Raw genomic sequence first — 22,448 nt, 5'->3', positions numbered from 1 at the left:
CATACCTTTTGCACCACGCATGATGCTCTTTATGTTGAATAGAGTTTTTTCATGAGTGGGTCCCAGCTTAATATCAAGAAAAAGCTATATATATTGTAGCATATGTTATATACAAAAGAACATAAGAATGTGGGTCCCATCTTATTGCTCTAGTGACCTTAACCATTGAGAATGCCCTAAGAAACTTTCAATTCTGAATCAGAATTGGCCATATAAAATTTCTGCTTACACAGAAGAGGATAATGCGGTGGGAGAGAAAAAAAAAAGAAACATGCACGCATCCGCCCATCAATTTTTGGTATTTTCTGTGGATTAGTAGTTTAAGGCCGGGGTTTTATGTGACTAAGTATTAATTTGGCATGAATCATGATAAGTTCATTTAGGATGATACCTTTCCTGCCATCCTATTCATCGGATTAAGTTGTTTATTTGTTTGGGCTTTATTCTCTTTTTTTTTTAATAAGATGGCTCGTAAGCCTAAATAAAGAGGAGCTCATCAAGATAATGAAAACACTATTATCAAAGATACCTATGCTTGTAGATGGAGATGTGACTTCTTCTAGTAAAATGAATATGGACAGATCACATCCTATATTATCCTATATTATGTTGAGTTCTTTTTTGGATGAAGTACAAATCAAAGATTTATTTGGATCACAATCTTAAATAACAACACTTTAGGACGAAGGAAGAAAGTAGGTAGCAAATTAACCAGACGAATGACCAGTCAGTAGAGTACAAACAGCACGAATAAGCGGCAGTAGGTTAACTTTTCGTTATTTTTAGCAATCGGATATTTCAATGCACTCATTAGGTATAGCTTGTACATGGACAACACACAAAAGTCAGATCACATCATTCCTACATTTACATAGTTGTTCGATTCATAATCAAGATCATAAGCCCTATTTGTTTGACACATTCAATTATATACTATTAGAATATATTATATTACTAAAGTATATGATAGTTAAATTTGTAATACGATAGGATTGATTGTATCCTATCCTTTCTTATCTCTATCCATATAATCTCTATATATACTGGTCATATATACAGGACTCAATACAACGAATCCAATATATATTACAAAGTAATCTAATTCCTCCTATACTATATTAAACAACTATACCGTATGTTTTCATTTCTTCATGATATATAGTGCTAGTTTCTTTTAAGTAATTTATCTGCTCAGTACAATTACAAAAGAACCATAGCAGAACGTCCAGCTAAGAAATGTCAGCCCATTCAAAAAATAAGTACTCTCTTATTAATATAACACTTCTACTATACTTACTCCATCCCAAAATATTTGACGCCGTTGATTTTTTTAAAAATGTTTGACCGTTCGTCTTATTCAAAAAATTTAAGTAATTATTAATTCTTTTCCTATCATTTGATTTATTGTTAAATATAATTTTATGTATACATATAGTTTTACACATTTCATAAAAGTTTTTGAATAAAACGAACGGTCAAATATATTTAAAAAAGTTAACGGCGTCAAACATTTAGGGGGAAGGAGAGAGTATTTTGAAAGACACATTAGTATCATGGATGAAACCACAAATATGCATAATCACGAACAATTTTCCGTCGCCCGCGGTCAAACCGTCTCTCCTACACATTCATCTGTACGGCAAGCAATCCGTACACACCACGGCATTCTGTACGGCCGCTAATCTCATTCCATTCCGTGCATCCGATCCTTCCCGCCATTGAAGCGCGCGAAGCCGCCGCGCAATCCTTCACCCCACACTCCTACCTAGCCGATCACACGCACTCCGATCGAGGCACCCCAACATGGCCGCGCCGCCCGCAAATCAACGCAAATGCAAGAAAGATCGCCATTAAATACGAGCAATCTCGCAGCCGATCCCGTCTCTGGATCTCCCTCTCTCTCGATCAGCTTGAGATCGAGCAGAGGAGATGAGCGTCATCACGGTGGTTGTGGTGGTCGGCGTCGTCCTCGCGCTCGCGGCGGCGGCGTCAGTAATGGCGGCGGAGTACAGCGTGGTGGACTACGGCGCGCGGGCGGGCGGGAGGGCGGACGCGGCGGGGGCGTTCCTGGCCGCGTGGGCGGCGGCGTGCGGCGACGACGGCGAGCGGCCGGTGATGCGCGTCCCCGCGGGGACGTTCCTGGTCGGGCGGGCGTACTTCCGCGGGCCCTGCCGCAGCGCCGGCGGCGTGGTGCTCGCCATCGACGGCACCGTCGTCGCGCCGCCGGCCGTCGGCAACGCGTCGTGGATCACGTTCCACTACGCCCACGGCCTCGCCATCCGCGGCGGCACGCTCGATGGCAACGGCCACGCCTTCTGGGCGTGCAAGGCCGCCGCCGGCCGCCGCTGCCCACCAGGCACCACAGTAATTAATTTCTTTCAAATATTCAAACCCATACTGTGTTTCACGTTTGAATTTGTTCGTAAATTTGATCGAATTTGGCTTTTAGACGCTGGACATCAGCCAGTCGAACAACGTGTCGGTGAAGCGGGTGACGCTGGTGGACAGCAAGAACGTGCACGTCTCCATCTTCGACTGCGCCGGCGTGACGCTCCAGGGCGTGCGGATCGCGGCGCCGGCGGACAGCCCCAACACCGACGGCATCCACGTCGCGCTGTCCCGCGACGTCGCCGTCCTCAGCGCGACGGTGCGCACCGGCGACGACTGCGTCTCCGTGGGGCCCGGCACCTCCGGCGTGGCCATCCGCAACATCCGGTGCGGCCCCGGGCACGGGATCAGCATCGGCAGCCTCGGCGGGCGCGCCGGCGAGGGTGAGGTCCGGAACGTGACGGTGGAGTCCGCGTCGCTCGCCGGCACGCAGAACGGCCTCCGGATCAAGACGTGGGGGAAGCCCTTCGCCGGCCGCGTCTCCGGCGTACGGTTCGCCAACGTCGCCATGCGCGACGTCCAGAACCCCATCGTCGTCGACCAGAACTACTGCCCCGGCAACGTCAACTGCCCCGGCCAGGTAACCACAAACATAGGATATTTTTTTTTCTTTTTTCTTTTTGAAATTTTAAAAATAAATCTTCCAAAACTTTTTTTAAAATATGAACCTTTTGGCTACCCTAGCCCGTTTGACATAGTAAAATAACACAAACAACTGTACAGTTTTATCTTACCATCAATTAGGATGGTGTGACCAAATAACATTGTCACTCTAATCAATCCGGCGTGGCCAAATAACACTATCACATCAGGTAAACTGGACGTTTGTCTGGTTGGCATGGTCAAATGATTCATATCTTGTAAATAATTAAGTTTTGAAAGAGTTTATATTTTTAAAATTAAAAAAGTTCAAAAAAATAAAAATAAAAATCCAAACCTAGCTTGTTGCTAGCAACACGCCATGCTTGAGCTTGGAGCTCGGTGCGTGTGAGCTGATCGGGCGCCATGGCTGATGATCAACAGAGCTCGGGGGTGAAGATCAGCGACGTGGAGTACGAGGGAATCACGGGGACGTCGGCGACGGCGGTGGCGGTGAGGTTCGACTGCAGCGGGAGCAACCCATGCACGGGGATCAGGCTCAGGAACATCAACCTGACGTACGACGGCGGCGGCGGCAAGCCGGCGAGGTCCTTCTGCAAGAACGCCGGCGGGTCGGCGTCCGGCGTGGTCATCCCACCGAGCTGCCTCTGACCGGCGACCGCACGGCACGGCACGACGCCGCCGACGTACGGCAGCAAGCGTACAATGGTTGCATCTACATGTGAAAATCTTGGTGATTTGCGACGGAAAAAGCAAGCCATATTGGTTGGTGTATCCGGAAGCTACGACGGCCGGCCCTAGTAACGGACTAACGGGCGGATTAAGCCACTCTCTTGGATTTTTGCAAAGAAAGCTAAAGTATGCTCAAAATATTCCAAATTATTAATATAAAAACAGAGTATTACGTAGCCACGTAGGCTTTCTAGTTCTTGAAATTTCTTTTTTTGCCAAATGTGAAGGATTACCCAACGGGGAAACCAGTTGCATGTTATCAAAACAAATATTCCGGTATCAAATATGGTTTCTTTATTAAGCATAAAAAAATTGAATTTTAAAACTTAAGTTTAACTAGATTTGATTTTGAGTTTTTCTGTTTGTAGTTAATTTTTCAGCATTTACTTTTAAGTCATTGAGGAACACAAAAGTATTACTTATAAAAACTTTTACGCTAACAGCCGTTTCACCTAAGTACTGTGAGCGAAACGGTGATATGATATTTTCAGACTTTCTATAAATTTTGAGATAAACGAGTAGCCTTGTCGCCCAGGCCTGACTCTGCATCTTCTAATGGATTGTCGTGCTAAGCTCATGCCAAAGCTTGAGTGTCCGGAAAAAAAAGAACAAATGTTTCGAATGTTTCATGCATGTGCCTCTGCAAAATTGTCCTGAGCGGTCAGCCGATAATATCTGACTTTAAACCGCTCCAAAATCATGGTTAATAATGCCAATGATTAATTGAAAGTGAACCGGAAGCTCGAGACTTTTGGTTGAGAGTGGATGGGATATCTTTAGGTGGAAGTTGTTCTGCCTTTAATTTCAGTTTAAGTTTACCCAACTTTACTCAAAAGCTGTCGCGCTTTCCACATGAATGTCAAATTAATTTCCGTCTGAAAGTCCGAGATATATCACTTGAAACTAGGTTCGCTTTTAGTTAGCAGAAACGATCAAATTCCAAACGGACAACGCCGCTGACCATACACCATCAGTTTACAGGGTAATACTCCCTCCGTCACTAAATATTTAACGCCGTTGACTTTTTTAAATATATTTCACCATTTATCTTATTCAAAAACTGTTGTGAAATATGTAAAACTATATGTATACATAAAAGTATATTTAACAATGAATCAAATGATAGGAAAAGAATTAATAATTACTTAAATTTTTTGGATAAGACGAACGGACAAACATGTTTAAAAAAGTCAATAACGTTAAATATTTAGGGACGGAGGGAGTAAGAGCAAGTTGTGTAGAATAGGCAATTATCACCTCTAATTTTATTCTTGTAAACTAAAAGATAATTTGTACAATCTATCACCTTAATATTTTTATTTTATTTGTTTGTTCAATTCACCTTTTATTTTCACTACTTTTTCTTGGAGTTTGTCTGAAGATTGCCCTAAGTGAGCAGGGCCGGACCTGAAATTTTAGTGTAGAGCGAGATAAAAATTGAGACCCTACGATAACTAGCATTTGTATATATAAATATGACTAAACTTTTCATACTATACGGGAGACACACATGTGCACATTACTACACACAAGTCTACCCCTAACATACACGAAGACCAATTTCACATCCGTAGCCTGAATAAATTCTTATTGAAAGTCCACTTACGTGTGCTTAATGTATATGGGCAATAGGATTTGAACCCTAACGGGTGGCCTTTTATTTTAAATAGAATGGAATGTTTAACTTTAACACATCACTAAACATAAACTATTTGTTAGGTGATAATTGAATAGAAAAACAAATTAACTATAAAAAGGAATTATCAACACCAAACTTTTCAAGTGTATAATATCTGTTATGGCCCTAAAATTTAAAAATCACGCAATCTGTAGAAAATTAGTGCAGTGCTACAAGAGAAATGAATCAATCATGGAAATTATGCTATAGATTACTAAGGCACTAACTAACATGGCCATCTCGTAGAACAAATAAAAATCATCGAACTATTATCTTTTTTTTGTGTGTTCAAGGGATTTTAACCATACTACCTCCATCTCAAAATAAACCAAGCTGAGTATGAATGTGACAGTAGATAGTACAATGAATCATATCTAGATTTGTTGTACTGTCTAGTATCGCATCCCTACCCATGTTGGTTTATTTGTGATGGAAGTAGTACATACATATAGCATAATATATATATAAGAACCTAACTCTCTTTCCAAGAGATAACTAATACTCCATCCAAAAAAAAATCTAGAAGGGGACATAAGTACAATGAATATGAGGTTTTTTTTTCCTGAGGAAGTACAACATAAAGCAACATGTACTTACAAACCCAAACTATATATGCACACTTAGCTACATATAGTTTGGTTGGGGGGGGGGGGGGTGCTTAACGCCTGGGGCCATGACGGCTGCACTGCCCGCCCTGCCCCAAGGATGACTTATATATGAGGGATGACTTATATATGCGCCGCCGCCACTGCCAAGGTTGTCGTCGTGTGCCGCCAACGCCTTCAAGGAGTCCGGCAAGTCACCAACATCCGGATTTGACGAGCCTGCGTCCAGATCCGGCGAGTTCGTCTGCGCCACCGCCACGAACTCCACCGCACAAGCTCGTCGCTTGCCAAGGTCATGGCCGGATCTAGCAAGATTGCGTCCGAATTCAATGAGGTCGTCTGCGCCACCGCCGAGGACTCCACCGCATGAGCTCATTGCCCACCGAGATAACGGTCAGATCAGGTGAGCTCGTTGTCTCATCGCTGCCGTGCCCCCCTCGGTCCGTCACGAGGAGAGGGGAGAGACTAGAGAGCTCCAGTTCGCTGGCGGAGAGAGGAGAGAGCTCGAGCTCGTAGCCCTCTGCCACGGAGCTTGACGCCCCGATCAGTGTAGCCGAGGGAGGGTAGAGGCAGTGCTGCCACCGGCGGTGAGCGGAGTGGGAGGGGAGGAGTTGGTGGCGTCTGGTGGCTTTGATGGGGAAAAGGAGTAGGGGAGGGGAGGAAAAGGAGATAGGGGCTGACAAGTGGGACCGACAGGAGATCAGGGGTATATTTGTGTTTCTTTTTGTTGTCATAGAGTCCAATTATAAAAAAAATCAAGGATTTAATAATAAAGTTTTACAAGGGCCGACATGTAAGAAACTAAGGACTAAAACACAAAAAACACTCAAGGGTGGCTTCCATTGTGGGAGTTGTGGTCTTTAAGTGGTCTTATCTTGCATGTCACATCGAGACCACTCGTAGCAGGAGGATTAGGCGGCGGGGGAGCTCGGCGGCGGAGGATTTGGCGGCCAGGTAGCTCGGCGTCGGCCGGCGGGGCGCCGTCGCTTCACCACCTCCGCGGGCGAGCTCTTCTCGTCGCCGCCGGATGGGATGGCGAACTCGGCACAGATCTGGTACGGATTCAGCGCCCCTACTCCTCTCCCTCTCCGGCGAGCTTCTTCACTCTCTCTCTCTCTCGCTCTGTGGCATGTGCTTTTCTCTGACAAAATTTGCTGAGGTTCTCGGAGCCAAAACTAGCCACGCGAACCTGGGGAAAACGTGGGCCCCACCTCCTTCTCTCCTCCACGCGTACATTGGGCCAACGTGGATGGAGATTGCCACACGACACCTCACCGCACTGTAAGTGGCCTTATACATGCCCTAAGATTCGTAGCACCAAGGCCTAGAGGGAACTGAGAAAAGAAGGTAATGTCCTGCAAGGCTGCACTGCACTGCAAGCTCCTGAAGTCCTGCCTAACCTTGCTGTGCACCCGTGCACACGAATAAGTGGCGTAGCAACTGGTCCACACATTAGCAGCAGTACATAACATTGCCTAATCTTACAAGTAATTGCCCCTCAAACCACTCATGGCACACACGTCCAAGACAGTTTTGAAGGCCACATCAACGTGTCGCTTTAACACAACCAACTCTTGTTGCATCGCACCAGCAATCGCATCGCAAGCTTATCTTCCCCCACCACCCAATGCCGCGCCGCGCTCATGCTCATGCCGCCGTCGCCGCGCACTTGCTGGTGTCGGCGTTCGTTGCGGCGGCGGCGGCGGCGGCGGCGACGTACAATGTCATCGACTATGGCGCGGTGGGCGACGACGGCGGGGTGACGGACAGCGCGCGGGCGTTCGAGGCCGCGTGGGCGGCGGCGTGCGCGGGCGACGCGGCGGCGGCGGCGGCGACGGTGGTCGTGCCGGCGGGCGGGGTGTACCTGGTGTCCAGGGCGAGGTTCGCCGGGCCGTGCCGGAGCGGCGCGGTGGCCGTGAACATGACGGGCGCCACGGTGGTCGCGCCCGTGCCGTACGCCGGCGTGCAGCTGTGGATCGTGTTCCAGGACGTGGACGGCGTGTCCGTCGCCGGCGGGACGCTGGACGGCCGCGGCCGCGCGCTCTGGGCGTGCCGGCGCGCACGCCGCCCCGACTGCCCGCCCGCCACGAGGTCGCTGACGATATACCGGTCGAGGAACGTGGCGGTGCGCGGGCTGACGTCGCGGGACAGCGCCGGGATCCACATCACCGTGCAGGCGAGCGCCGGCGTGGCGATCGTGGACACGGTGGTGTCGGCGCCGGGGCGCAGCCCCAACACCGACGGCATCCACATCAAGCAGTCCACCGGCGTGACCGTCCGCAACGCCGTCATCGGCACCGGCGACGACTGCGTCTCCATGGTCGAGGGCTCCTCCGACGTCCTGATCGAGGCCGTCACTTGCGGCCCCGGCCACGGCATCAGGTGAGCGACACAGCCGAAATCCATGTCGTCTGCTCGAAGATGCTCAGAGAGAGCTCCATTGCTGTGTTGTGTGGCAGCATCGGGAGCCTGGGGGACACGCCGGAGCAGGTGGCGGTGCGGAACATCACCGTGAAGGGCGCGGCGCTCGCCGGGACGACGAACGGGCTGCGGATCAAGACGTGGGCGAAGGCGAACGCCGGCGCGGTCGCCGGCGTCTCCTTCTCCGGCGTCGTCATGCGGAACGTCAGCAACCCGATCATCGTCGACCAGAACTACTGCCCCGGCAACGCCAGCTGCCCAACCGAGGCACGCAGCCCTGAAACCTGTGACCTCGTCGCGCCATCGCCATGGATGCCGACGTCGTAATGGCTTCTCTCTCTGCTGTGTGTTCAGGGGTCGGGGATCGAGATCAGCGGCGTGTCGTACACGGACATCGAGGGGACGTCGGCGACGGCGACGGCGGTGAGGTTCGACTGCAGCCCGAGCCGGCCGTGCGCCGGGATCGCCATGAGGGACGTCCGGCTGAGGTACCAGCCACCGGCGGCGGCGGCGGAGGAGGAGCAGCCGGCGGCGTCGTTCTGCCGGAACGCGCACGGGGTGGCGTTTGGGGACGTCGATCCACCGAGCTGTCTAACCGAGTAGAGATCAAAATGTTGGTTGACTTTTGTCAGAGACGGTTGACTAGCTTCCGTCAAGATCAAGAAACGTAAAGCGTGACAGTTGCCTGACGAGTCAATATTTTATTACGGGTTGTTACGAATACAGAAAGAGGAAAAGAAAAACTTTATATGGGCCGGCTCATTTGTGCCCGCCATTTCTAGCCACGAGGGGCCTCACGGCCTGGTCAATGCATTGACGGGAAGCCGAAAAGTCTTTGGCGATTTCTTTTTCCCCTTTTTCATTTCGCGCGGCAACATGAGCTTTTCGCTTCGCGGGCACTTCGAAATTTCAGAGCCCCAGACGCGGCACCGCGGCAGAGCGGCATCTTCTTCTTCCTCCTCGCGACTCCCACCCTCCGGCCTCGGTCGCCGCCATGGCCGAGACCCCCGACGAATCCGCGGCCGCAATCGAGGTACGCCGCCTCAAGGCATTCCCCTTCGATCTCCTCCTATCCTCCCAATCCTTGCTTCTTCAATGCTATCCCGTCGACCGCCGCTCGCCGGCTCAACCGATTGGCCTTTCGGGATGCTCTTACCCTCACGATGGCGATTTTTTTTTTGGTCCTGCAGGCGCGAGGATGGAGCTCGCACCCGTTCTCGTTCCCTTCCCGTAGGTTCCCTTGTGTTCCCTGACAGATTGTAGCATTTCTTGATACGGCAATTTTGGATCTTCCGATCTCATTTTCGGTGTTGTTCGTCAGAGCCGCCGGATATCAAGAACTGGTTCTCGAGCTATGAGTACGAGTCGCCGGAGGTGCCGGAGCTGGTTGGTGGCAATGGCGGCAATAGCGGCAGCGAGACCCAAGACCCGCTGGAGGTAAAATGTTGCTGCAATTTTTTCTTTTTGGTCAGATCATGCTCGATTTGCTTCTATTTATCTTGCTACCCATTCTCACAAATTATTACAATCCAATTTTTTTTCTCAGAGATTCCTATCCAAATTGACTTCCTTAAATTCATATTTTGTTCTAGAATATCCAGGTCGGGGTGCCTGTGGATTCGTTGTTGGAACCGACCACCCATGATGGTGATGGTGATGGTGATGGTGATTCTGCTTTGAGGGGAAACCAATGTGGACAGCAACACGAGCATGAGGTTTCTGCTATTAGAGAGTTCATTCCCATTAGTAAGAGCAAAGTGGAGCGTGGCACGAAGAGGAAGCAAAGCTTGCGGAGCTTGTTCGGAGATGGCTTTCTTGACAACATCGGTGAGACTTCTGAAACTGAAACTCAGGCGGTGTTGTCTGTTCAGAGAAATGAAGCCGAGCCTCTGCCAGATCGCAATGCCATGGGCTTGCCTGATGATGATGATACTCAAGGAGGTCAGGAAGGCGCGATCGAATGCAGTGAGCTGCCGGTGGATTGTAATGGCATCGATGTAGGTGATACTCAAGAAGGTTCCCAGGTTGATCAGGAGAAAGAGCAGAGCAAACTGCTAATTGGTGATGGTATGAGTTCATGTCATGCTGACAAAATCACCCCGAAAGATGGTAATGAGCAGAGCAAACTGTCAGTTGATTGTACTAGAACATGCAAGGATCGCACCAAAAGGCGGTTTGACGGAAATGGCATTAAGAGCAGCCTACCATCCATCGGTTGTAATGATATCATCATACCTAACACTGAAGAAAATTCTCCAGGAGAAGAAACTTGCCATGGCAACCCTGCAATGGATGACAAAGAGCAGGAAGAAACAGTTGCAGCTGATGGTTTTGTTGCCATCAAGAGAAAGGAGAAACTAGAACAAACATTCAACACAAACAAAATTCCTAAGCCCCCAACGAGAAGAGCGAAGTCCACGACGTTGCAAGAGAACCGTGACATTGTGGAACAGAAAGTCGTAGTCCAAGAACGCACTAGCAGAAGCCCCTTAGCAGACATGACTAATGTTTCAGAAGTAGCAGCTGCTCCAACAACGACAGAGATCCGCGGTAAATGGAAGTGCCCTCGCAAAGGGAAGCACTATGTTGGTCCTCCGTTGAAACAGCTGCGTTTGGGGCAATGGTTGCGCCGACTGGATTGAAGCATATGCATTGTTCAGGTTGAAGCAATTTTTCCTTTTGTATTGGCAACTGGTGATTTGGTGCCATGTTTTCAGGTTTGGTGTTTTTACCCAGCCTGTTGTACGAGTGCATGCCACTATATATGTCAGGCAGAAAACACTATATGCCTGCTTCTATGGTCATCTATCTATCTATTATCTATTTATCTATCTACTCCCTCCGTTTCGAAATGTTTGACACCATTGACTTTTTAGCACATGTTTAATCGTTCGTCTTATTCAAAAACTTTTGTGAAATATGTAAAATTATATGGCTACATAAAAATATATTTAACAATGAATCAAATGATAGAAAAAGAATTAATAATTATTTAAATTTTTTGAATAAGACGAATGGTCAAACATGTGCTAAAAAGTCAACGGCGTCAAACATTTCGAAACGGAGGGAGTATTATATTATTAAACAGCTTTGAAAATAGGCACCACGTTCGCTGTGGGGGCTAGAAATTCTCACATTAATCGGAGAAAAAGAAAAAAGAGTCTAAGTAGAAATACAATTTAAAAACAGCTGAAATTCGGAATTAAAATTAAGCAATATTGAAAGAAGAGTCCATATAAGAATCTAACACAAGAGTAATCAAAATTTGGATAAAAATAAAAATAAAATCCGAAATTAGAAAAAAAAGTCCAAGTATGAATAAAATTTAAAAATAACTTAAATTCAGAATTAAAAATAAGAAATATTGAAATAAGAGTTAATATAAGAATCCAATACGCGATTAATTAAAATTCGGAATAAAAATAAAATAAAATCTGAAATTAGAAAAAAAATAATAAGAGTTCACGTAGGAATACAATTTGAAAATAATTAAAATTCGAAATTAAAAATAAGTGATATTGAAAGAAGATTTCTTATAAGAAACCAATACGATACTACCTCCATCCCAAATTAGTGGTCGCTTTGACATTTTGCTTGGAATGTTTGACTATTCGTCTTATTTGAAAAATTAGTGCAAATATATAAAATGATAAGTTATACTTAAAGTAGTTTTGATAATAAAGCAAGCCACAAACAAAATAAACAATAATTCCATAATTTTTTGAATAAGACGAATGATCAAATATTATAAATAAAAACTCAAAGCGCCAGGTATTTTGGGACGGAGATAATATTAATTAAAATTAAAAATTAAAAATTAAAAATCAAATAAAATCCAAGAGTTCAAGTAGGAATACAATTTTGAAACAATTAAAATTTAAAATAAAAATAAGAAATATATTAAAAGAATAGTTTATATAGAACACAATACGAGATTAATTAAATTTCAAAATAAAAAGTAAAATAAATTCAGAATATAGAAAAAGAAAAATAAGAGCTCAACTAGAATACAATTTATAAATAACTAACATTTGTAAAAAAAATAAAGACTATTGAAATAAAATACAATCTAGAACACATGATGAGATTAATTAAAGTTCAAAATAATAAATAGAATAAATTTTAAAAAAATAGAAAAGTAATTATAAGAGTTCAAGTAGGAGTATAATTTATGAATAAAAGTTATCAGAATGAAAAATATGCAATTTTTTAAAATAGTTCATCTAGAACACAACGATGATAAATGACAATAAAGAGGGGAGAAGCAATAGGCAAGGAGTAGAGTGGTGGCAGTTGATGGTATATCTAAAAACTATAGACAAAACCCCAAATGGAATCCCAATAATGATTAAGAGGAGTGACGATAGGCATGCCGTTAAGCAGCATGGTCATGACGGTTAGCGGGACTTATGGAGAGTAAAAATAAATCCCATAATCATGTTCGATTTTTAAAATATCAATGACAATAAGGAGGGAAGGCAGCAGGCGGGCTGTAGAGGAGTATGGTGGTGAAACCACTAACGATTTGGAAAGACTTTTAAAATCCCAATGACAATAAAGAGAGGTGGCAGCGGACGGGCCGTAGAGTAGTAAATTGGCGATGTTTAATGATACTTCTAAAAATTATGAAAACGAAACCCAACAAGATAATAAACTCTAAAAACTATAAGGCTTAATTTTTAAAGTTCTAAAGAGGATAAATGGATGTAGTGGTAGATCGAGTAACCAAATGAAAAGGTGTCAAAGGAGCAAGGGGTAACGAATGATAATTTAAAAAAAATAATGTGTAAAAATAGATAATTAAAAATTGATGCAAGCCACGCAATTGCGTGGGACGCCCAACTAGTTATACATTAAAAGTCCATTAAATTTTCTACAAACACTCCTAGGTCGTCACATTGCACTCCTACAAATGCTCATAGGCAGCCACATGGTACTGTCTAATCTCACCGTCGATTTTCATTTAAATTAATGGACCCGTTATTTTATATCGTTAGATTAGATCTATATTGTCATCGATTTTCACTTAAATTGATGGACCCGTTATCTTGTACCAACAAATCCTTAATATATATAACAACTTAAAAAATTCATTACTTTTCAATCGGCTTCACGCATCGCTCCCAAATCCGGATCGTTTCCTTCGCCCTTCGTCCGTCTTGGGCTCTAGGCCTCGAGGGAAGCTTTCCTGCTGCTGCCTAGACTTGGATTAGGTTTCAAATCAGAGCCTCTACACAGATTAATCGATGGGGATAATAAGCTACATGAGACCGGGATTGTAAAGGGTTTGATTTTCAGTAGCTGGCAATGAAATCCACAGGCAGCAGCATATGATTTGGTGGTCGAGGTGAGGTTCCTGTTTGCGTGGTCTTTTTTTAGCCAAGCGTTTGCGTGGTCATCTGGAAGAAGGAGACTGCTCATGGTTAGGTCGTCTAGCCACTAGGGATGTCTAGGCGTCTAGCCAAAACATAATACTGCTCTATAATACTTGCACAGGAACTTCCTTCTTTATCCAAAGTTCTAGTACTAGAGCACTTAGTATGAATAATAAAAAATAAACCCACAAAGATGAAAATCTCTGCTACTTAGACTAAGTAATTAAATAGCATAAGAAATGATCTCGAATACTTGCTTTATAGAAGAAGACTCTCCGAACCCGGAGTAGAGTGTACCGACAGCTCCGGTACTACTCTAGAATTACTCATAGAAAGAAAGCTACACTCGTCGAGGTAGAAGTCGGAGAGAGCGCCAAACTTCCGGGCACTCCTCCAGAGTTTCTCCTCACTCTCTACCTATTTTCTAATGTACAAAAGATACAATAGAGCCTCTTGTAATTCAGCTCAAAGTTGTGTGTTTTGGAACGAGAGCCTCTCCTCCTTTTATAGGCTCCAGATGGCAGTTATAGCCATGGGAAATGACAAAAATACCCTTCAACCATCATTAGGGAGTAATCAGGGCTGTCCACGTGAAAGCAGATGGCATGATGCGCTAGGAAGGGTTCGGTCGAACCCAAAAACACTCCTCCTGGCCTCTCCTTCAGCTGGGAGGTTGCTTATTGGGCCCCTAACATTATGTACTATGTTTTGGTCCAATTCTAAGTGGTTTTTATTGACTTATTGGGCCTCCAATCTGTGTAAACGTGTCCTGATTGTTCGGAGGTGTATTTTGTCGCATGACGGATATGTTTTCTTTGTAAAATACCTGCATACACATATTTCACCAACACTAGTGGAAATTATTAGTAATAATCCCTACCACTAAGTTGGATATCATATTTTATCTCATTATATGCAGGCATTGACGGTCATAAATTATGATTTAAGGACTGTCAACACTTACACTTTCACAATAAGAGTCATCCTGACCGCGTACAACTTTAAGTAAGTCCAGTAGATTTTTTTGTACATATCTGTGTTATTTCATCCGTGACTAACTACAACGTCATTACTATGAAGCGATTATTACATCTGTTTCATTATCTACCCGAACTACGGCACCGTGACAATCTTGGACCCCCTTGATTATCATCACATGACGTACAAACAATTTCTAACAATCTTATAATAGTAAGTGATTCTAATACTCTTGCATGTCTACTAATAATGTATTAAAATTAAATCTCCTACTTAATATGAAACGGTAAAAAATCCATACAGTGCATACAACTACTACAAGAAGAAGGGTGGAGAGTAGATTCAAACAAGGGAGAAGCTGTTAGTATATACATATTGGCCGGTAATACTCCACTCACTTAATGTATTTCAATTGTTTTACTAATTACAAAACTTAACTATTTTCTTCTATGATATGTCATGAAGTGTCACAAGCAATCTAGAGGCACGGTCCTCTGCGGGTATTATGCATGCAAATTCCTCAGGGTTAATGGAAGATACATGGTTAATGCAGAGGATGTAAATCTCTTGACTCAATGTATAAGTGCATCGGAGAACTGCACATCTAGATGATACTAATATATTGTGCTTCTTTCATGCATGCAGTTGCCTAGAATAGAACTTCGAACAAGCTTTGACGATACATGCATTATAAATGTGCAGTGTGACCTCTACCACTTCATCCACCATGAGTGCTATCATGTCAAAGGACGATTCTTCGACGCAGAGAGCATTCTGGCTACAAGCGAAGCTTACAAGAATCTTCAGGAGTGGAACAACCGAACAACGCGATGCCATAATATAATTAGATAGTGTACTCGAAGTGACAATGTAAAAAATATTTTAACATTTTGATGACACTATTCACTTATGTAATATATGTATATTTGTCAGTATCAAATGTTTGTTAGTTACTAATATTATTTAAGCATCAATTAATTAATTAATTGGAACATTATTTATCACAAATTATTATTGTAACATTTTTTCAAATTTTTTACCTATTTTCGCAGGCGGCGTCATCTCATTTTTTCAGGCGGACTAAGATATATTTTCCCAGGCAGCGTGTCTAGCTCCAGTCCGCTAGGGAAAATGATCTTCCCAGGCGGACCTCCTACCCGACTGCGAAGATCGGCGTTGGTGTGCAGGCGGAGCCACCATCTGCCTAGGATGACGCATTTCCCCTGCATGGGAAAATGCTTTTTCTAGGAGTGTGATGGTGAACATTTACCAAATTCAACAGAAATTCTGGAGAATTATTTTGATGGGTAAAGAATTGTTAGACTATAAATTACAAATGGTATTTTTGGTACTGGTCCTTTCTGCAAAAAAAAAAAATCAAAACCGAAATTGATACCTGCAATGTTCGTACTCGAAATTTACGTCCCCTTCCATTTAATTAATTAGCTTCTTCATGGACTAACATATTTTCATTCAATGTGCTCAAGTTCAGCTTAGGCTGTCCTGGAAGTTTGTTTACTGAGCTCTTGATGGAAGCTTTAGCTGCTTCCAATTCTCCACCAGTCGACCCATTACAATCAAGTTGAATGTAGACATTTCTAAGGTTGGTAAGATATTGAATGCCAAAATCAAAGCTACCATTTGAAGACTTCGTGTTGAACACATTCATTATGACATCAAGGCATTCGAGCTTTAACAGACTTCCTGCGTCAAAGGTTAACCCTGCAGGATTGCAATAGAACTTGAAAAACTTGGTAGAATGGAATCCACTGATGATGATCCTCCCTTGAAGGGCAGTATTTGAGTATATGGTCAGAGATGACAGAGCAGGCATATGTCCTAGCAATTCGAAATCCTCCTGCCAAATTTTGTTGACATATAGGACTAACTCTTCAAGGTTGATCAGTGAACCCACCCAATTCGGAATCTTATTGATGGGGCACCACCGGTCAATGGAAAATCTTCTTAGTCTAGATGGAACAGGTTGCCATGTATCTAGTGAGAAGTTGTCTTCACCATATCCATTGATGTCAACAAAAAGGGAATGAAGGTTATATGTGCCTAGATTACATAAAGAAGAAGCTAAATTTTCCAAGCAACTTCCTGCATCACCTTTAAAGCTATCACAGTCACAAATTACTCGGAGCACCCTCATGTTTGTAAGCTGACCTAGTTCTTTCAGAAAGTCTGGAGAGTACATCAAGGCTGAGAAACTTGTTAGCTCTTCCAGTGCATGCATATTGCTGATTTCTTTTGGTAATTTAACATGATAATCAACGAATAAACGGACCAAACTCTTTAGTCTACCAATGGTTGATGGCAATTCTTCCACACCCGTAGCTCTTAAATCTAGTGTTTCCAGATATTGAAGCTGCCCAATTTGTTTCGGGAGTTCACTAATGGGTGATGTTCTTATACTCAAATACCGTAACTGGACTAGCCTTTCCAGGTTCGTAAGATGATGGTCTTCTAATGCATAACAATCTTCTAGGTCCAATACACGTAACATACCAAAACCTAAAAGAGATGGCATTTCTACAGCAAATAAAGTTAGTGACCGGACTTGCGATGTAACCAAGTGCGTTGATGTGACAATATTTTCTTGAATGCCGCCATTTTGAATAGATAATCGACGAACCTTACCATGTGACCTTGGTACCAATTTTGAACCACCAAATAATGTAACGAAATTTTCTTCAACTGACATGGACACAATAAAATCATGAACGGTGTCATCCACTCGACAAGCATTTGTCTGACCATCAGGCTTAATGTTTGCTGGTTGAATCAAGCTTCTGTTCACAAGCTCATTAAAATAACTGTCCCCCACTTCATATGGATTTTGTCCATGTTTTTTGTAAATGAATCCTTCAGCAATCCATCTACTCACCAAACGTTCCCTGTTTATCTCATAGCCCTCAGGGAATATACTCAAATATAACAGACATGTTTTTAAATGATTAGGAAGATCAGAGTAACTGAGTGATAGCACCCATTCCATGGTTTCAATGTCTGGAGTCCTTTCAAGCGTAGAGCTAAGAGAAACCTTGACCCTGTCCCATTGATCTTTTGACTTTGGTTTGCTTGCCAACAAACTTGATATGGAAATGATCGCCAAAGGCAAACCACCACATTTTTTCAATATTTCCTCAGAAACTTCTGTCAACTGCGGTGGGCGCCTTTCCTCTGGATCAAAAATTCTTTTGTCGAACAATATTTTGGAGTCAATAACTCCAAGAGGCTTCATTTCGTAAATATAATCGCCATGAGATGAACAGCACAATTTAGCAATATCATGTATACGTGTTGTTGTGATAATTCTGCTACCACGGCAGTTCTTGACCAACGCACATTCAATAAATTTCCATATTTGCATATCCCATATATCATCAACTATGACAATGTACCTGTGTAACACATCACATGTTTGAGTTATGCACGCACGGAGTTACAGTTTTCTGAGGAATAACCATGTACTACCTTAATTATTACATGTAAATAGGAAAATAAATCTCAAATAACTATTAATTCTTATATTAAAATGAGTGACAAAAAAACTAAAAAAAAAGTAAAAAGGGAGCATGAGCAATGGAGCTAGACGAAATTTTTATGCTTATCTGACACAAGTACAGATCCTTCCATCTGTGGCTGCCTCTAACATGCCTGGAATTAGCGGGCTGTCACAAGGAAGTTATCTCAATCGGGCCGATAAAGCGTCCGATTGAGATATGGTCGCACAGACATGTTAGATGGGTATAAAACTCAGGCCCGTCACGAATAAAATCTATTCGTGACAGGCCGTAGTTTAGGCCTGATTGAGATAACATTCCATATCTCAATCGGGCCTCAAGTTGGCTGTCATCCGTGACGGGCACCAACTTGGGCCCGATTTAGATACAAACTAGGCCCGATTGATATGACGGGCTCTATACTAATGCTCGATTGATATGACTTAATCTCTATCAGGGTTTAACTAATGCCCATCACCGATGAGTATTTTTCTATTTTTTATATGAAATGTTTATATTGTAAGTTGACCTGTAGCAAAATAATTAACTGCAGTATAATAATTTATTTTATTAGTCAAAATAATTTTTCGGGTAGTAAATGATTTCAAATGGAAAAATTGTCAACAACAAAATTGTATAACTTATCAAGATTTACAACTTTTAGTTTGGTCATTTTTCTATATAACTTTTTTTAACAGTTTGAATTTGAATTTAAAAATATGACAACTTCAAATAACATTTTCAAATACTAAATGATTCCAAATGAAAAAATTGTCAACAACAAAATTGTATAACTTATCAAGATTTACAACTTTTAGTTTGGCCATTTTTCTATATAACTTTTTTTGAATAGTTTGAATTTGAATTTGAAAATATGATAACTTCAAAACAACATTTTCAAATACTAAATAATTTCAACTAAAAAAGTCATCAACAACAAAGTTGTATAACTTATCAAGATCTATAACTTTTATTTTTGTCATTTTTTCATCTGACAAAGTGTTAGTAACATTGTTCATAAAATAGCTAGATGAGAGATATGTGAATTTTGTGAATAATGTTACTATCACTTTGTCGAATAAAGAAATGACCGAAATAAAAGTTATAGATCTTGATGTGTTATACAACTTTGTTGTTGATGACTTTTCTAGTTGAAATCATTTAGTATTTAAAAATGTTATTTGAAGTTGTCATATTTTCAAATTCAAATTCAAATTGTTAAAAAACGTTATATAGAAAAATGACCAAAATAAAAGTTATAGACCTTGATGAGTTATACAGCTTTGTTGTTGTTAATGACTTTTCAGTTGAAGTCGTTCACTAATAAAAAGAATTCTATTTAAAGTTCTCAAACTTTGAATTTCAAATTTCAAATTGTTCAAATAGAGTCAGATGGAAAAATGACCAAAATAAAAATTTTGCACCTCGATGAATTCTACAATTTTGGTTTTGGTGACTTTTCTATTTGATATCATTTATTAACCCTATTTTTGTTCGAAGATGTCAAATTTTGAACATTCAAAATTTAAATTGTTCAAATGTACTTATTTGTAAAAAGGACCAATACAATAGTTGTAAATCTCGATGAGTTGTACAATTTTGTTGTTTGTGTTTTTTACATTTGAAACACAAAAATCAGCCTAAAATTATATTTAAAGTTCTCATAAATTGAAAATAAAAAATACCACATAAATTGAATATAAACATTTCATATGGAAAATGGAAAAATAATCATCAGTGATGGGCTTTAGTTAATGCCCGATAAAGATTAAGTCATCTCAATCGGGCATTAGTATAGAGTCCGTCACGGATGAGTCATCTGTGATGGTCTTTAGTTAATGCCCGATAGAGATTAAGTCATCTCAATCGGGTAGGGGGTAATTCGGTCAACCGCGATAGTTCGGGGGGGGGGGTGTAATTCGTACTTTTTCCATTGGAAGATTCAAAGGGAGTTGAGGGTAGAGAAGTCATGCAAAAATGTTTATGAGGTGAGGTGTGTGTGAAGGAGAAAGATGAATGCCCATGGCGGGTTCACGCATATAAGGATAAATGGAAGGATTATTGGCAGGTCTCAATTGCTACGGAGCACCTGTGCCACTTACAAGGAGTGTGGAGAAGTACCATATTAGATCAGCATTTGTAGCATGTGAGGTGTATAGGATTAGCGAAAAGTCTATATTACCCTTGAGTGTAGTACCCTACATGGTATACTAGGAATATCAATTACTACATATGTTTCATATCATTAATCGTTTTGACTCTTTTGTTAGTTAATTTTTTTTTATGTTTGACTAGGTTTATAAAAAATATAGTAACATGTTCAACACAAAACAAACATATTATCAAATATATTGTATGTTAGTTTTAATAAAACAAATTTGTTGTTATAGATGTTGCTAAAATTTCTCTGTAAACTTGGCCAAAGTAAAAATAGAGGGAGTATTAGATCCTAATCCATATTAAAACGTCATAAAAAAAAACATAGGGATGGTGGTGTACGTACCTCTTGTCACTAAGGTATTCCCTTAGCTTGTTGATGATGGCTTGCTCATCGTCTTCCACAGCAGCAGTAGTGGCCACTTGGGAAAGAATATTCGTCAAAACCTTCTTGGTGTTGGGATTTTGGAACACTGACGCAAAAGCTGCGCACTCAAATTTTCCTTTGATTTTGCAGTAAATTTGATTGGCAAGGGTGGTCTTCCCCAATCCTCCGCAACCCACGATGGAAATTGTCATGACCTGTTTTGCTGAGGCACTTCTCCGCTTGTCCAACAGCCGCCCAATGATCTCATCTCTCGGGGCATCAATACCAACTAATCTGTCCTCGTCGACATAGAGAGCCGATAGCCGTGGATCAACCTTCACACGAACACTAGGCCCAGATGCCAAGCCATCAAGCATGTACCTCCTTTGTCTCTCACTCTCCTCCATTACACGCGCCTTGAGTTCTCGAATCATGTGGCCAATCCTACGGGATGCAAGAAGCTTTTGCCCAAACCCAACCTTCGCATCCTTGGAATCAAGCTGTAGTATGAAGTCGTCGATGCAATCCTCAATGTCGTATGCCAACTCGCGTACTCGATCCCTCCAATCCTTCATTTGGGGGTGAAGCTTTTGCGTGTCCTCCAACCTCTCCAAGAAGATGCTCATGCTACGGAGCTCGCTCTCGAGGAACTCCATCTCCCTACGGAGCCACTTAAGTAGCTTGTACTCACCACCAAGAAGGTTTGTGAGCTTGGCGAGGAGGGAACGCATCACTCCCGTCGAAGCACTCACTATCGCTGCTTCCATAGCTGGTATTTCCCCTTTCAAATTCACAGCACATGTTGTGCTGGTGTAAGAGCACAATGGTGCCTCTCTCCTTATATCTCTCTAGCACACAGCTGTTTTTTCTCTCTTTTTTGGGTAGAATTTCGCTATTCATCACGTAACAAGCAGTCGCACGGCCACATCTTCTCACGCGCAAATGCAATATGACTATAGTTAATAGCCTCCCCATTTGTCATAATTTATTTTTCTTGTCATGCGTGGCTAGCCACTAACCACAAATACAATATGAATCGTGCTATACATACGACCCTATTGTCCGACTCCTGTCCGACCCGCCTCATCAGCCAATCACTGCATTCCATATAAGTCTGCTTCTTTCCATGTGGGCCAGGGCGAGCAGCAGCTGAGTGTTGGTCGGACACAAGCCGTACATACAAGTCGTATGTATAGCAATTTCCATACAATATTTTCTGGTCATTTGATGTTTCATTTCCACGACAAGAGCTTTCATGACACTATTTGCACTTTTATTTTAGCGCGTTTGCAGACTGCGTCAGTGCTTACGTATGTATCAATGAAAAAGAACAGCCAGACCGGACCACAGCTGGACTGGGACATATATATACTCCCTCGCTCCGTCCTAAAATAAACCATCCTCGTATTAAGGGGTGTTTAGATCAAAGGGTAAAGGGTGTAAAGTTTTGGCGTGTCACATTGGGTATTATATAGGGTGACACATGGAGTATTCGGGCACTAATAAAAAAACTAATTACATAATCCATCATTAAACCGCGAGACGAATTTATTAAGCCTAATTAATCCGTCATTACCACATGTTTACTGTAGCACAACATTATCAAATTATAGAGCAATTAGGCTTAAAAGATTCATC

The 22,448-nt window shown here is 42.6% G+C and overlaps 4 protein-coding genes across 5 annotated transcripts; 3 read left to right on the top strand and 1 right to left on the bottom strand.

The window, feature by feature from the left end:
• Positions 1-1,880: 1,880 nt before the first annotated feature.
• On the top strand, positions 1,881-4,001 carry LOC4350207 (polygalacturonase). The gene is made up of 3 exons (XM_015760487.3): positions 1,881-2,364; positions 2,450-2,968; positions 3,412-4,001. The coding sequence occupies exons 1-3, from the start codon at positions 1,930-1,932 to the stop codon at positions 3,637-3,639; spliced, it is 1,182 nt and encodes a 393-aa protein (XP_015615973.1). The 5' UTR covers positions 1,881-1,929; the 3' UTR covers positions 3,640-4,001.
• Positions 4,002-7,510: 3,509 nt separating this feature from the next.
• LOC4350206 (polygalacturonase) lies at positions 7,511-9,174 on the top strand. Its single transcript, XM_015760486.3, has 3 exons — positions 7,511-8,385; positions 8,463-8,691; positions 8,779-9,174. Exons 1-3 carry the CDS (start codon positions 7,631-7,633, stop codon positions 9,025-9,027), a joined length of 1,233 nt encoding a protein of 410 aa, XP_015615972.1. The 5' UTR covers positions 7,511-7,630; the 3' UTR covers positions 9,028-9,174.
• Positions 9,175-9,335: 161 nt separating this feature from the next.
• On the top strand, positions 9,336-11,228 carry LOC4350205 (uncharacterized). Of its 2 annotated transcripts, none has more exons than XM_026021540.2 (4): positions 9,336-9,457; positions 9,615-9,654; positions 9,746-9,861; positions 10,026-11,228. In XM_026021540.2, the coding sequence occupies exons 1-4, from the start codon at positions 9,419-9,421 to the stop codon at positions 11,064-11,066; spliced, it is 1,236 nt and encodes a 411-aa protein (XP_025877325.1). In that variant the 5' UTR covers positions 9,336-9,418; the 3' UTR covers positions 11,067-11,228. The 2 variants fall into 2 exon arrangements, with proteins under 2 accessions (XP_025877325.1, XP_015615971.1); XM_015760485.3 differs by having other exon boundaries at positions 10,017-11,228.
• Positions 11,229-14,039: 2,811 nt separating this feature from the next.
• On the bottom strand, positions 14,040-21,619 carry LOC4350204 (disease resistance protein RGA5-like). The gene is made up of 2 exons (XM_015760390.3): positions 20,790-21,619; positions 14,040-18,184 (listed from the first exon to the last, which is right to left on the bottom strand). Exons 1-2 carry the CDS (start codon positions 21,575-21,577, stop codon positions 16,216-16,218), a joined length of 2,757 nt encoding a protein of 918 aa, XP_015615876.1. The 5' UTR covers positions 21,578-21,619; the 3' UTR covers positions 14,040-16,215.
• Positions 21,620-22,448: the final 829 nt, after the last annotated feature.

Source organism: Oryza sativa, chromosome 11 (assembly GCF_034140825.1).
Source record: "Oryza sativa Japonica Group chromosome 11, ASM3414082v1".
In the NCBI taxonomy this organism is placed as follows: domain Eukaryota; kingdom Viridiplantae; phylum Streptophyta; class Magnoliopsida; order Poales; family Poaceae; genus Oryza; species Oryza sativa.
The sequence above is the reverse complement of the archived record's forward strand: the minus strand, read 5'-3'. Positions and strand labels throughout refer to the sequence as shown.